Raw genomic sequence first — 15260 nt, 5'->3', positions numbered from 1 at the left:
GATATTATTTTCCTATCGGTGCACAAAAGTGAAGTAGTAATGTTGCAGCAGTCTTGAAGTACAGTAGCAGTAGTACTGTAGTGGTAGTATTAATCTTTGTCGGGCTGTAATGGACTAACTTTGACAGCTGCTCTCTCAGACAGCACAAAGTATTTCAGCTGGTAGAAACGATGAGATGATTTTGGTGTTTCAGGACTGAACCTTCAGGTCCAGACAGCGACGTCTGGTTCAGGTTCAGGTTCAGGTTCAGACTCGACCAGGTGACTCACGGCTCGATGCTGCTCAGCGTCACCTCGAGTCTCAGTGAAGTAAAGCATCCTCGTGTCGCTGAGACGGGTTTGTAGAAGTCAGAACATCTGAAATTTTAACTTTGTGATCAAACAGTATGAAAATACTGATGGTCAGCACTGACCCAGGATCAGCTCTGAAACACGTCTGCAGTCAGTTTAATCATCATGCAGAGGTTATCACAGGTTATCACAAACCGGCCACTGACGGCAAAATGCATGATGGGTAATTTGACCACACCTACACAATGTCATGATTCAAGATCACAGACGGAAGAAAACTTTCTGCTGTCGGCAGTGTTACATAATACTGTGCATTTCTGCACACACACACCACACACGCACAAACACACACACACACACATTTTTCATGTCATATCCAGAATGAGATTCTGTGCTCTGAACAGCAGGAAGTTCATGGAGTATTATGGTAATGTTACGTTTTTATGCTAATTGTTAATTTTTTATTTTAATGTTAATGTTACGCTCAGCCGCTCAGCCAATCGCAACACGTTCACGTCCTGCTACAGATAAATACACAAAGTAACTTGTGGCCACACATTCGTAGACGTCAAACTAACGTAACTTTTTTAATGCTAATGTTGATTTTAATGCTATGAGCGCATTCTTTTTTAATGGTCATGTTATTTTTAACTCTGCGTTACTTTTTAATGCCAACAATACTTTAGTTAATGCTAACACTACCTTTTGCAAAGCTAGCATTACTTTTAATGCCAACATTTCTGTTTTAATGCTAATGTTACTTTTCCAAATGTTAATGTTACTCTTAAGGCTAACATTACTTTTTCAGTGCTAACATTTTTGTTAATGCTAACATTACATTTTTAGTGCTAATATTACTTTATTAGCACTAATGTTACTTTTTATGCTGAATTTGCTTTTTTAATTGTAACGTTTGTTTCTTAATGCTAGTGCTACTTTTTCATGCTAACATAATGCTACTTGGCGCTCCAAACAGTCCTTGTATCTTTTTATATAAACTCACTCTCATTTTCGGTGGAGAGTTAAATTCTAAGGCTAAAGATTTAGAATTATTATGTAGCTTGAGGTGAATTAACTCCAAGGAAGACTGAGATGGTGTCAACAGAGAGAGGAGGAGGAGGAGGAGGAGGAGGAGGAGGAGGAGGAGGGGATGAAGGCAGAGCAGCCGACAGCAGTGTGGTGGTTTACTGGTGACAGTGTTATTATCAGACTGTGGTTTCTGTTTCTCGTCTCACATCATCTGACAGGCTTTTATTGTTTTTCTGGAGGAGAAGTGGACGTTTTCACGGTGTTCGTCAGTGTTTCTGCCTCCAGGATGAAAACTCTTCTCGTGTTTTTGTGGAGATTCTGATACAAACGTCTTTCAGTTTTTTCTTCTGTCAGACACTGAAACTGTGTGATTTACGGTATGTTTCTGGTTTTATACTGACGCTTCAGTTCACCCGAGCGAGGACACATGGTGACACACTGCACAGTAGAATAAGCATGATAGAGCTTTATGTCTGATGTGTAACAGTGAGGTAAAGTAAGCGAGCTGTGTTGCAGTATATTTTATATAACAAAACAGTGTCTCAGGGTTTTATATGGTTCAGTGATGTTACTGTATTACTGATGTCTAAAAGAATGTTTGTGTCTTTAAAAATGTGAGTTTAAGATTTTTTTAAATGATCCCTTGAATGAAAACTACATTTTTGATAAATATCCAGTCAGATTTTGAACAGAAAAGTCACTTATAAAATGAAAAAAATCAATAGATTTTGTTCTGAAATGATGTTTTTAGTGGAATAGAAATTAAATATAACTTAAATAAATGCTTTCAGCTCGTGATTATTTGCATCATCAATTATTGATTATCTCTCAATGAGGCAGTGATTCAAAGATCAGTCTTCGTCCAAAGTGATTTTTTAAGCTGACTGTGGTCTGATTAACAGTCCGAACATGATTCAACGTGCAAAGATATCAAACAGAAAACACTGGAGAGGCTAATGACTGTATTTACACTTTATTCATGACATAAAGGATTAATCGAACATTTGATCGTCTTTGTAAACAGTACAAGAACTAATCAAAACTTTTAAATACTACTTCCATACTAAGGATGAGTAAATTCCTGTTTGCTACAAACTGTAGAAACCAGAATGAAGAACATCTTGTTTTGAATCCAGTTTCTATGTGAGAATTCACGACAGTAGCAGACGGTTTGCTTCAGAGTCCCAGAGAAGGAAAGAATTCACAGTATTTGCTCTGCGATCTGATTCCAAACCGGATTAGACAGAAACCAGAAGTCTCCCTCTGTGTCTTTCAGGTTTAAGGGAGCTCGAGTCTCAACATGAGCCAAACCGAGACCTCGTCACTGTTCTCCACCAATCAGCTGCTTTTCTTGTTGACCATCATCTCAACTGAGATTCCATATTCTGCAGCCAGAGCCTCTCCTCTGACCCTCAAGTCCAACCACACAGTCACCAACCGCACCACATGTGGAGGGAGTACTGACTGCATTGAAGGCGTCATCCTGCCAATATGGAAGCCAGTCAACCCGGCCTTCACTGACCGCCTTGCCAGAGCCACCATTTACTTTGTGGGGTTGGCGTACATGTTCTTGGGTGTCTCCATCATCGCTGACCGCTTTATGGCATCCATCGAGGTCATCACCTCCCAGGAGAGACAGATCACCATCAAGAAACCGAACGGAGAGAAGATCACCACGACGGTGCGCATCTGGAATGAGACGGTGTCCAACCTGACCCTGATGGCGCTCGGTTCCTCTGCCCCAGAAATCCTCTTGTCAGTCGTGGAAGTTTGTGGGCACAACTTTGACGCCGGCGAGCTGGGCCCCAACACCATTGTAGGAAGTGCCGCCTTCAACATGTTTGTCATCATTGGCCTTTGTGTATCTGTCATCCCTGAAGGAGAGACCAGAAAGGTGAAGCACCTCAGGGTGTTCTTTGTCACCGCCACCTGGAGCATCTTTGCTTACACCTGGCTTTACCTGATCCTGGCGGTCATTTCTCCAGGTGTTGTTGAGATATGGGAGGGGCTGCTCACACTCTTCTTCTTCCCCATTTGTGTTGGATTGGCATACGTGGCTGACCGCAGACTTCTTTTCTACAAATACATGTACAAACGATACAGGGCAGGGAAGCAGAAAGGGATGATCATCGAAACAGAGGGAGATCCAGAGCTTCCCTCCAAGGTTGACATTGAAATGGATGGGAAAATGCTCAACTCCCATGGAGAGGAGACGGGCTTTGAGTTTAATGAGGTGGATGAGGAGGAGGCCCGCAGAGAGGTGGCCAGGATCCTGAAGGAGCTGAAACAGAAACATCCGGAGAAGGAGATGGAGCAGTTGATGGAGCTTGCCAACTACCAAGTTTTAACCCAGCAACAGAAGAGTCGGGCTTTCTACCGTTGTCAGGCGACCAGGATCATGACGGGAGCGGGCAACATCCTGAAGAAGCACGCCGCCGACCAAGCCAAGAGAGCCACCCAGCACGATATCTGCTCTGAGGTTTCAGTCAACGATTTTGCCTCCAAGGTGTTCTTCGACCCTGGTACATACCAGTGTCTGGAGAACTGCGGCAGTGTAGCGCTAAACGTGGTGCGCCGTGGTGGTGACCCGATGAGCACAGTCTCCGTGGATTACCGGACTGAAGACGGCACAGCAAACGCCGGCTCAGACTACCAGTTCACTGAAGGAACTATTGTGTTCAAACCAGGCGAGACTGAAAAGGAAATCCGCATTGACATCATTGATGATGATATCTTTGAGGAAGACGAGCATTTCCTGGTTCACCTCACCAACGTCAGGGTCCTATCAGAGGGCACCGGCTCAGATGAATCTGAGGCAAACCACGTGGACGCCCTCGCAGGTTTAGGTCTGCCGTGCACGGCCACCGTCACTATCTTTGATGACGACCACGCGGGGATCTTTACGTTCGAGGAGCCAGTGGTGACCGTCAGTGAGAGCATCGGGATGATGGAGGTGAAGGTGATCCGGACCTCGGGAGCTCGTGGTGTTGTGGTGGTGCCATACAAAACCATGGAGGGGACGGCTAAAGGAGGTGGCGAGGATTTCGAAGACACACATGGAGTCCTGGAGTTTGAGAACGATGAGATCTTGTGAGTAAAGTGGTAATATGCTAAACTAACATGGTGAACGAGTTAGCATGCTTATGCTAGCATTTAGCTCTTCTCATCAGAGGCTTGTTGGCTGGAGGCTGCTGTGGAATCTCTGTCTGCTTTGTCCAGGTGACACTTTGCTAATCTGCTTCACCTGGAGACACTTTGACTGTCCGTGCTGATCACATGACACATGACAGTTCTGTGGTTTGAATGAGCATCGTTCGCAACATGTGACAGGCTACACCTGTCTGTCTGTCTGTCTGTCTGTCTTAATTTATTGATTTTACACAACAGATACAACATGAGGAGAATTAAAGGGGCTCAATATCCAGCAAAGACAAAAGCAGAGATGAAGGAGGTCCATGACTTTGTTGTCGGCGGCAGCAGGAAGTGAAGGTGTTGTTGAAGTGAAGTAAAATGAGGCTGCTGTGGGCCAATGGAATTAAACACAGTCGAAACTCAGGTTTAAGTTAGGAAAGACTGAAAGAATCCAATCAGATGTTTGACGCCAACATTTGGTTTGGAGGATCAATACCCGGATCAATACCTGGCCACCATCTGACTGTAAAACACTTCCTGTAGTTATTTTTGGTCATTGGGTTCTGGATTTACTTTATACTCATAAGAAAAGTCTTTGTATTCCTGGTGCTCTAAAAGCTCCACCTGCAAGAGGTCATGTGACCGCGAGCTTCAGGTTTACATGCCTCACATAGCGGCTGCAGACAGACTCTTTCCATGTCAGCGGGCAGCAGGAATGTCGTGACAACACATTTGTAAACAGAGCAGCTGGCTGTGGAGGACGAGGACGGCGTCTTGAAATGGAAAAGGTTCCACGTTCATTCTGTGTTTCTGTTTATTCACGTGGACTCTGGCCTCCATTCACACAGAACCAGCTGCTGGAAGAACCTTATATAGACCGTCGGCTGGATATCAGCCTCAGTGCAGTTTGATGAGATGTTATTGATCTCTTATCGATGGCCGATGGGTCGTTCAGCTTGTCACACGGTTCGATTAGATTCATGTATGAACGGCACATCAGGCTCATGTAGCTGACTCCAGAACAGTCGCAGAGCCAGAAAGTGGTTTATTCTGAACCAGTTTCCATCCAGCTTCTGTCAGACCTCCATCCCCTCTGATTATCATACTTAGCTCTTTAATACACACACACAGTAATTCTAATCATCAGCCTGTTGTTATGATTAATATTACAGTAGTATTATCATCACTGTCATTCATAACCATCACTGACAATGATGGTAAAAGTAGTTTGTTCTTTGACATCATCTTTGGCAGCATTTACTCTTATTATTAGTACGATTATCATTAGTAGAAGTAGTATTAGTATATTAGTTGTAGTAGTAGTAGTACACTGCGAGGAAACAAACCAACAAAGAAGAACTGAACAAACACCCACAATGACTCGGAACAAATCTGTCCTCTAGTGTCCTCCTCTGTCCCCCTCCTCTCTGTCCTCCTCCACTGTCCTCCTCTGTCCCCCTCCTCTCTGTCCTCCTCCACTGTCCTCCTCTGTCCCCCTCCTCTCTGTCCTCCTCCACTGTCCTCCTCTGTCCCCCTCCTCTCTGTCCTCCTCCACTGTCCTCCTCTGTCCCCCTCCTCTCTGTCCTAGAAGTGGTAATGGTTGCAGTAGTAGCAGTAGTATTAGCAGTAGTAGCTGTGTAACTGTGCGTACATTGAACCTGTCAGCTCTCACAGATTCACCTCCTGCTCTCCTCCTGCTCAGTGTGGTTCTTCGATGTTCTGACCTCAGACCAGCGTTCAGCCACAGCCGCTGTTCATTCTGTAAATATCAGCTGCTGCTGCCTGACAGTCTTCCTCCTGCTGTAGCTTCAGCTGCCGCGAGCAGCGTCAGGTGGAGGTGTGACTGTGGTCGATAACGGAGCGCCAGCAGACCTGGGACCAGCTGACCGGCTGCCTCTTTACACGAAGAGGCCACGCAGACCAGACGAGCTGAGTTCAGCTCTTGAGTTTACTTAGACAACGCTGGTTTACTTTAATCTGAACCTTTCAATGGTTTGTCTACACGTATGTGCGTGTACACATGAATCATTTTATCCAATGACTAAACCAGACGTTCAGCATCCTCCGAGGATGAACCCTGCAGACTTTGGTGAGCGCCACCTTGAGGTCGCTCATTTGGTTTGACTGTCTCAGTGGTCATTGGTTGGACTGATGGACGCCGGTTCAGGCCTTTGTCTCTGTCCTCACTGAGCTGCTGGCAGGACTTCAGACTCTCAGTGTTGTTAATGTGTCTCTCCTGAGGAGGACTCCTCTCATTGGTTTCTGATGGATGCTTCTTTATGTTTTCCAGTTTTGGGCTGCAGTGCTTGTTGGATGTTTGTCGAGCGGCTGCAGAGTTTAGTTTACGTTTCTTTCCCTCGCTCCGACTCTTCCACCTTCTCTCAGACCTTTCCTCGGTGAGTGTGAGCAGAGCTGCAGCTCGGCGGCTGAGACATCTTTTGTCGTGCTGTTAGTCCAAAGCGTCTGCTGGTGTGCTGGACAGATAAACATCACGCAGCTCTCTGCCTTATTAGGAAAGCTTGTGTTGAGCAGCAGCAGGATCCTGCTCATCGTCCAGGCCTCAGCCCATAAAGCAGACAGATGAGTGCAGCCGGCTCCTCTCATGGCTGACCACAGGGGAGGTCGCTGCTGGCCGCCAGCCACTGATCGACATCATCAGCAGACTGACTGAGTTTAGACTGTCCTGCTGCACATAACGCTCCACTAATCAGTAGTTTTTATATTCACATTAGGTGTAGTGTCTCTGTGGTTTGTTAGTGTCCTTGTGATTTTTGGTTTTAATGTGCCTCTAACAAGCTGACAAAAACTGTTCCAACATGACGGCCTCTCGCAGCCATCAGGCTCCTCCTTTTATCAGCTGGTTCATGTATTCCGCTGATGGTGATGTTTGCTGTTACCTGCTGTAAAAACTGTGACCGAGGATCAGGACATAGATTCTTATTATTCTGAAGCATCAGAGTCATTTTCCTCCTGTGAGGTACAGTCTGAACATTTCAAGCTGATTAAAATCAAGCTGAAGCACGAACAAAACGGCAAAAACTAAAACTGTGATACGAGAACATCTTGTGTCCTGAAATCAGAAACAAAAACCTCCAAACCATCAGTCTGCTGACATTAAATAAACATGGAAATGGATGAAGGCACTTTTCAGTTTCCACGCTGCTGGCACACACACACACACACGCACGCACGCACGCACGCACGCACGCACGCACGCACACACACACACACACACACACACACACACACACACACACACACACATTCTCTGTGGAGCTGTCCAATGAGGGCTGCTGTAGCCTGCAGGCCCGTGAAGCCTCCAACGCTTGGAGGCAGAACAAACTGTCATCAGGTTTCTTCGTGTCGGATCATTGAATCATCTGTGACCTGAACGAGCTTCTGGCTGGAAATCAAATCTGAACTGAAAAACTTGTCACTGATCTTCATGATTATCACTTCCAGTGGTAAACGAGGCATCGCTGCTGGTCTCAGGTCTGTGTCAGTATGTCTGATGGACTTGTGGATCATGGCTGAGTCTCTGAGACACACAAACATTCTGGATCTGATCAAAATGGGTCTCTCAGTTTTTATTTTATGGAAAAGAATGGGCGCCATCTCATAGCCCAGGTCATGCTAACAGACTGAGGCTAAAGCTAATGGCTAACAGCTTATGATATCATGCTAACAGGGGCTAAAGGTAACACTTAACAGGTCACTATTTCATGCTAACAGACTAAGGCTAAAGCTAACAGGCCCCAGGTCATAATATCATGCTAACAGACTGAGGCTAAAGCTAACAGGCCATAATTCATCATCCTCACCAGTTGATGAAGAGGTGGGAATAAAGACGCAGCACTGATTGTGCAGTGCTGGTGATTCCTGATGTTATGTGGTTGTGACATCACTCATTTTGATCTAACCTTTACTCGTTTAGCTCAGACTAGCCGACTTATTTTTTGTGTTTTCAAACTGAATGTTTCCACTGTTCATGTTCTCGGCTTCATTGTGAATCAGTGCATTTTTATTGTGTTGAGTACTACAGTACACGCTGTACTCGAGGAACAAGGAGTTTTTGTATCATTACTTCATTTTCAGACGCTGACTGAAGAATTGATCTGATCAGCATCAAAGCTGACAGCAATCACATGCGTTCATGTTTAGTTTCAGGAAATGTTTCTCTGAATGTTGATTTGTGGCTGCTTACCTGCAGTCTCCGCCACCAGCTCCAGCCCGTGTCGCTGACAGCATCCACCTTTTATCCACCTTGCCCACGCCTCAGTCTTCTGCACTCTTCTTCTTTTTCTGCAACCTTTCTGTCTTTTTTCTGTTTCAGCAAAACTATTCAGATCAATATAATTGACGATGAAGAATATGAGAAAAACAAGAACTTCTTCCTAGAGATCGGCGAGCCTCGGCTGCTGGAGATGAGTGAGAGGAAAGGTGGGGGTGTCGCCTTCCTGTAACCCTGTAACCCTGCCCCCATTGTGAATGACCTTTAACCTCTGTTAATCCAAACTCACCTCAAAACCTCACAGGGAAATGGTCAGCAATCAGTCTGTTGTAGTCTTTGACAGTTAAAGTCACAATGAACGTCAGAGACACTTTGTCACTGCAGCTCAGAACAAAACAAATCGTGATAGTTGCTGAATTTGTTGCTGCAGATTCAATCAAAAACACTTCCGAGTCACATCTGAGCAGACATGACATATTTTTAGATTCAGTGTGACTTAAACTTTATCTTTAATCTCTCTAAACCTCCATAAATCCACTGAGAAACCACACAAAAAAGATGCTGCAGAGCTTCCCTGACAGTCCGCATGTTTTTCAGTTTTCTTCAGTACCACAGTGATCCAGTGAGGCTCTGCCAACAGGAGGCGCCAACAGGAGGCGCTAACAGCAAATTCAGCAGACTGTTAACAGAGACACTTTGACTTAAACAAATGCAGACTAAAAAATGAAATGTTAACTTCCTGTTCTCATCCCCTAAAGCATTATGGGAACTGGAGTTCCAAACCTCAGAACATGGTTACTCCCCCTCTTTCTTTTTCTCTTAAAGAATCAGATACTTGTCTTTTATACTGATGATTCAACAAAAAGATTTTCGTGTCCATCCAGGCCTTGAAGAGTGAGAGCTGTCAGTGAACTAACTAAACTATGTGAAATGGGAACATTGACAGTAGGATCAGACTTTTACTTCCACAAATAGCTCCTCCTTCACTACAAATCTACAATAAAAGCCTCAGAAATTAAATCCAGAATCTGCTGGACTGGATACCTCGAGGTGTTGGTGGGAAAAGTGTTGTATTTTGGTGATTTCGATGAAATGATGGTTTCATCAGGTGTTCATGATGATGTAAAGACTCGATGAGGTGAGACAGATTTCTGTCATTGTGACTTTAACATCAGAGTTTGATTCGTCCTCCCTGCCGGCCTGATGAGGTGAGGTCATTTCCTCCACGCTGACTCCTGTCACATGTTGCATCTGTCGGCCTTGACGAGTGTGTTTGATTGTGTGTCGGTGAACTAATGCATGACCCCTGACCTCTGACCCCCCTCCCACTATTGTTGTCTGTACTCTTTCGTCCACAGGAAAACCATAGCCGTTAGAATAATTGACCATGAGGAGTACGATAAGCAGGCCGGCTTCTTCATAGAGCTGAAGGAGCCATATTGGAACAAGAGGAGATGGACAGGTGTGAAAAGGCACCTTGACCTCTCTGATAACCTGTGACCTGTCCTTCATCTACCTTGAGGCGTTCTTTTCCTGCGTTTGTTCACTTTACTCCTGTTGATGTCGCTGTGCTACCTCCTACTTCACAACGCCATGAGCTGATCTCCTATTGGTCAGAGCTTTTACTACTAATTAAGAACAAATCAGCTCAGGACAGGTTTGACTAGGCCTAGTTTGGACCAATTAGGACTGACTGCGACTGGACTGGTTTGAAGTAGTTGGTAAAGGTGGGGTCAGGTTGGAACTGGTTTTCAGTGTGTGTTTAAGACAGAATGGAACAAGTAGGGACTGGCTGGGTCATCGTTGGACGTTAGGACACAGATCTGGACAGGTTGCAGCCTTTTAGGACAAACTACAATTTGGGGCAAGTTAGGACCTGTCTGGATATGTCGGAAAATGTTTGGACAGGGCATGTGGGGACTGGTGAGGACAGGATGGCACCGGTTACAGCTGGTTTAGACTCTTAGGAAAGGTAATGACATGTTTGGACAGGTTGGAAGGGACAGTTTAGGACTGGTTGTGACATGGAGAAACACAGGTTAGACAGGCCTGAACGGGTTAGGACAGGCCTGAGCGGGTTAGGACAGGCCTGAACAGGTTAGGACAGGCCTGAACGGGTTAGGACAGGTCTGAACGGGTTAGGACAGGCCTGAGCGGGTTAGGACAGGCCTGAACGGGTTAGGACAGGCCTGAACGGGTTAGACAGGCCTGAACGGGTTAGGACAGGCCTAAACGGGTTAGGACAGGCCTGAGCGGGTTAGGACAGGTCTAAACGGGTTAGGACAGGTCTGAAAGGGTTAGGACAGGTCTAAACGGGTTAGGACAGGCCTGAGCGGGTTAGGACAGGTCTGAACGGGTTAGGACAGGCCTGAAAGGGTTAGGACAGGTCTAAACGGGTTAGGACAGGCCTGAGCGGGTTAGGACAGGTCTGAACGGGTTAGGACAGGCCTGAGCGGGTTAGGACAGGCCTGAGCGGGTTAGGACAGGTCTGAACGGGTTAGGACAGGCCTGAGCGGGTTAGGACAGGCCTGAGCGGGTTAGGACAGGTCTGCTCTGTCTGTCTGTCTGTCCCTGCTGTATTTATCCTTCCTGTGTCTGTTTTTGTCTCACATTGTTTTGCTTTGAATTTGAACCAAATCAAACATAAAACCTGAAACATCATCCAACACTAACAGGTTTGACATCAACAGTAGAACAGTGTTCGTAGTTTTTAACGTGTTTTCTTACAGTCCAACATGTCTTCCTGCTCTGGAGTTCAAGGTCCTGTTCTTCATACACTGATAACTTTATCTTGATGTGATTGGTCAAGTCCTTGAGCCCTAACCTGTGAATGTACAGGTTTGTTCTTAGTCACCTGTTTGAAGACTGAGAGTTTTTAAGGTGAATGTCCAGAAATAAATACCGTCCAGCTTCAGATGATTTGATGTGATGATGAAAAATGCTGATATGATTTTCAATGAGGACTTGGAGCTTTTTGAGGAGCCATGAGTTTGCAGCTGTTGACAGAACGTCTGGCCTTTTCTTTCTTTTTGTTTTTCTGCTTCATTTTATCTCTGATTTCTCTCTCGTCTGTTTCCTCTCTTCAGCTGTGTTGCTTCAGGAAGTCGGTAAGCTGGTCTCATGTTTCCCTTTTCTGTCCTGCCGACTGTCATTCTGTCTCACTCATTCATTATGTATCCGTCAAACATAGTCCTGTTCAAGTCTTCTGTGGATTTTTGTCTTATTTAAGTGAACAATCACTAAATCAGAACAAATGTTGACTTTCTGTTTCGTATTTTCTGACCTTTCAGGTGGATTCGTCAAAACAGGTAGGTGAAGCCAAACATGTTGGTTCCTTGCACATGTCTGAGTTTTTGATGATACATTAAAACATTTAGTGTTGAGTTAATTTCCCCTTTCTGTGTGACCTCTCACTAGACAAGCAGCTGTATGGTAAGACGCCTCAGTGGTGGAAACGTTTGCTTTACAGTGATTCAACACTTAAAGCAACACTGTGAACATTAACAGATGCAGCAGTGTCACAGGTCACAGTGAAACCTCTCAGCTGGCTCTCATTTATCTGTCTGTGGAGGCACAAAGACCCCCTTTAAATACAAAATGTCCTCCATCAAATCCCTGGCTGGACCTCAGCTGGACCCTGGCTTCTTACGTGTGGAGGGTGTCCGTGAGTCTCAGTGTTGATGACACACGTGTGAGATGTCAGAGGTGAATTTAATCATGAAATAACTAATGAACACTGTAAAAAAAAAAAAAAAAACATTCTGCCCGGCTGGTCGTGTGATCGCTCCAGCACTTTGCATTGTGGGACACAGCAGGTGAGACAGGCCGGTCTGATGCAGACTGGAGGTTTGCCTCGTTGTTTGTTTGCAGACTCCACACTACATGTTGGTCAAATCAGTGCAAACTGCCGCTAGCAGGTGCTTTTGAATACAGTCTGTGGTTTTCCTTGACTCACGGCCAGTTCGTCTTCGTACCTTGACTTCTAACCCCGTGTTCCCACCAAACGCGATGTTGCAAGATCGCGCGACAAGATTACATACAAAGTCAATGCAAAGACGCGATTTGAGGCGTCATCGCGGCGGGCGATGCGCTGGACGCGATCGTGCTGCGCGATGGACGCGTTGGCGAAAATCGCTCCCATCGCGTCGCCCCATCGCGGCATTGCTTCATCACTCGAGTTGAAATAATTGAACTTTTGCGGCGAATTCACGTGAAGACGCGCCGCGACAGCCTATCAGCGTTGAGATCGTCATCGACGTGGTGACGTACGGACGTCCTGGTGTTCCCAGGCGCAAACCAAACCGCCAGAAACAATGGAGGAGCAGCTAATCGTTGCCGTCACCGCTCACCCAGAGCTGTATAACAGTTCCTGTCCCCTCTACAGGGTCAGGAACAAGACAGACCAGGCCTGGGTGAGCGTGAGCGAGGTGTATGGACTATGGTGGTTAGCGATGGTGGTTATCTCAGCCATGGTCGACGAGAGAATGAATGGCGGAAGAAATGTTGTTGTTTGGGCGGGCTTGTTGGCGTTTTTTTTGCATATTGGACCAGCATCAAAACTGGAGCGAGTAGCGCAACGCGATTTCATTTGACGCGCGATTAAATCGCTTTCATCGCGTTCGGTGGGAACACAGCGTACCATTCCAGCCTGTCTATTCTGATGGTTTTGGATTATTGCTTAGTTTACCTGGACCTTGCCTGTTATTGGATTTAGATCGATCGATTAACCAGTCAAATCTGATGGTCCCCCACCCAGATCCTGGTCCTGGTTCTGCTCAAGGTCTCTGCCTGTTAAAAGGAAGTTTTTCTTTGTTGGCTCTCCGTAGATGAGGAGTCCTCCTGAACTGCTCTGGATGGAAATGTCCTGAGACCACTTCTGTGCGCTTCCCTGTTTTTCTGCCTTTTCTGGATTTGACCTTTGTGTGTCTCTCTATCCTGTTAGCTTTTTGTACTTTGGGATTTTCTGCCTCTGGTCAGCCTCTAACATCTGCATTTGAATCTTACCTCTTGTCTTCCTGCGTCCCTGCTTTCAGGGAAACATGAAACACTGTTGTTTTTACCTCTTCGGGGGCTCCGAGTCTTATTTAGCAGGGTCATACCGTCATTTGAGAACATGTCACATTCAGTTTTGTAGTAGCGTTAGCCCGCCGGCCTGTAGCGTTAGCGGGGCTAACGCTGAGAGACTACACATGTGTGTCAGTGCGTTACATTAAAGTGCATCGTTTGGATTATTTATTTTTTTTTTTTTTTTCCACATTCCCTGCACTCTCTGATTTTAAGGACATACGTTGTTCATATTTTTAACAACTTTTCAATCATATTATCCACATTTATTTATGGCACATTTTTCTATCTTTTGCTCATGTTTCTTGTCTTTTGCAGTATTTTATTTTTATTTTCTTACTTTCTCTGACTAGGTTTACTGTTATGCACCAACACACCACAATGGAAATAAACGTGATTCTGATTCCAGCCTTTACTTCATCCGTCCAATGCAAAGCTGCAAAAGACCTCCACCTGCTCGTTAAATGAGAGCCTGTGTTTGATATTATGTCCATCTTGAGACATAATAGAGCTGATGAGTGTGACTGACTGTTTACACACTGAGAACCTGTTCCATCCTTACAATCAGAGAACCTGTGGATGGTAGAAAGTCATCAGGGTCTCTGAACTCTTTGTGAAAGTTTCCTCAACAAACCTTCAGTGTTTCCACTGAAATCTAAACTCTGGAGAACCTCTGAAGGTTTCTGGAAGCCTTTTCTCAGAGTGTGAGAGAATACGTCACTGAATGTGACATGTTCTCTACTGTACTGCAAACACCTGAATACTGACCCTGAGTCAGTTTCTAGTTTCACTGCAAGTCAAAATGAGGACGTGATGCTGAAACACGGAGCACCCTGAGGATCGTACCGTAGAAAGAATGAGCGGATAAAGGTGTTTGAAGAAACGCTCAGTCAGGTTCCACAAACAGAACAATAAGACTTCTGTGAGAAACACGCAGTACTGTCACACCTGTCTCGTCAGCCAATCAGAGCAGACTATAACTTAGGACCCCAGAATTATATTTCAGAAGTGGGGAAACAAATAAATGCCACAAACATGTTGTGGTGAACTTTGCAAACACCTGAAATGTGAATCCACTGTCAATTACAAGTTGTGCAGTTTAGAAAAATGGATTTCCTCTTTTTATTTCTTATATTCAGACAGAAAAGTACCAACATCCAGAAACTTTGTGAGCCCTAAAAAAACGGTGAAAATTCAGTTGGTGAAACTGCAGAAACTGAAAAGTTAAAACTGCTGATTTTTCACCACATAAACTGAAATAGATGGTTTTCAAAGTAAAACATTGTTAAGTGCCGCTCGCTCAGTGATAATAAAAATGTCAACACTTACGGTTCAGAAGGGATTATATATTCAGCGGCTTTTAAGACTCAAATCTTTACGGCTGTTATTTGCTTCCATACTTCATGATTTCGTGTAAACTGGACTCGGGGTGCACAAACCTTAATGGCAGTATGTTTTTCTACCGTGTGAGCCCTCAGGGAACTCTGCTAGAACCAGCACCTCTTTGTAATTCA

The 15260-nt window shown here is 45.2% G+C and overlaps 1 protein-coding gene across 3 annotated transcripts in view; it reads left to right on the top strand.

Annotated features, from left to right (window-relative positions):
* Positions 1-1514: 1514 nt before the first annotated feature.
* slc8a1a (solute carrier family 8 member 1a) overlaps positions 1515-15260 on the top strand; it is a 55845-nt gene continuing 42099 nt past the window's right edge. For 2 of the 3 annotated variants that reach the window (XR_013077059.1, XM_076727709.1), the window contains exons 1-5: positions 1515-1696; positions 2596-4409; positions 8785-8891; positions 11769-11789; positions 11973-11990. Coding sequence is in view for 2 of the 3 variants with exons in the window: in XM_076727709.1 (XP_076583824.1) it covers positions 2620-4409; positions 8785-8891; positions 11769-11789; positions 11973-11990 (1936 nt within the window). In the remaining variant the exon portion in view is untranslated. Of the gene's footprint in view, positions 1697-2595; positions 4410-8784; positions 8892-10040; positions 10145-11768; positions 11790-11972; positions 11991-15260 lie in introns of all 3 variants that reach the window. The other variant, XM_076727711.1, reaches the window with a different exon arrangement.

This window comes from Chaetodon auriga, chromosome 4 (assembly GCF_051107435.1).
Source record: "Chaetodon auriga isolate fChaAug3 chromosome 4, fChaAug3.hap1, whole genome shotgun sequence".
NCBI lineage: Eukaryota > Metazoa > Chordata > Actinopteri > Chaetodontiformes > Chaetodontidae > Chaetodon > Chaetodon auriga.
This window is presented reverse-complemented; position numbering and strand designations above follow the sequence as displayed.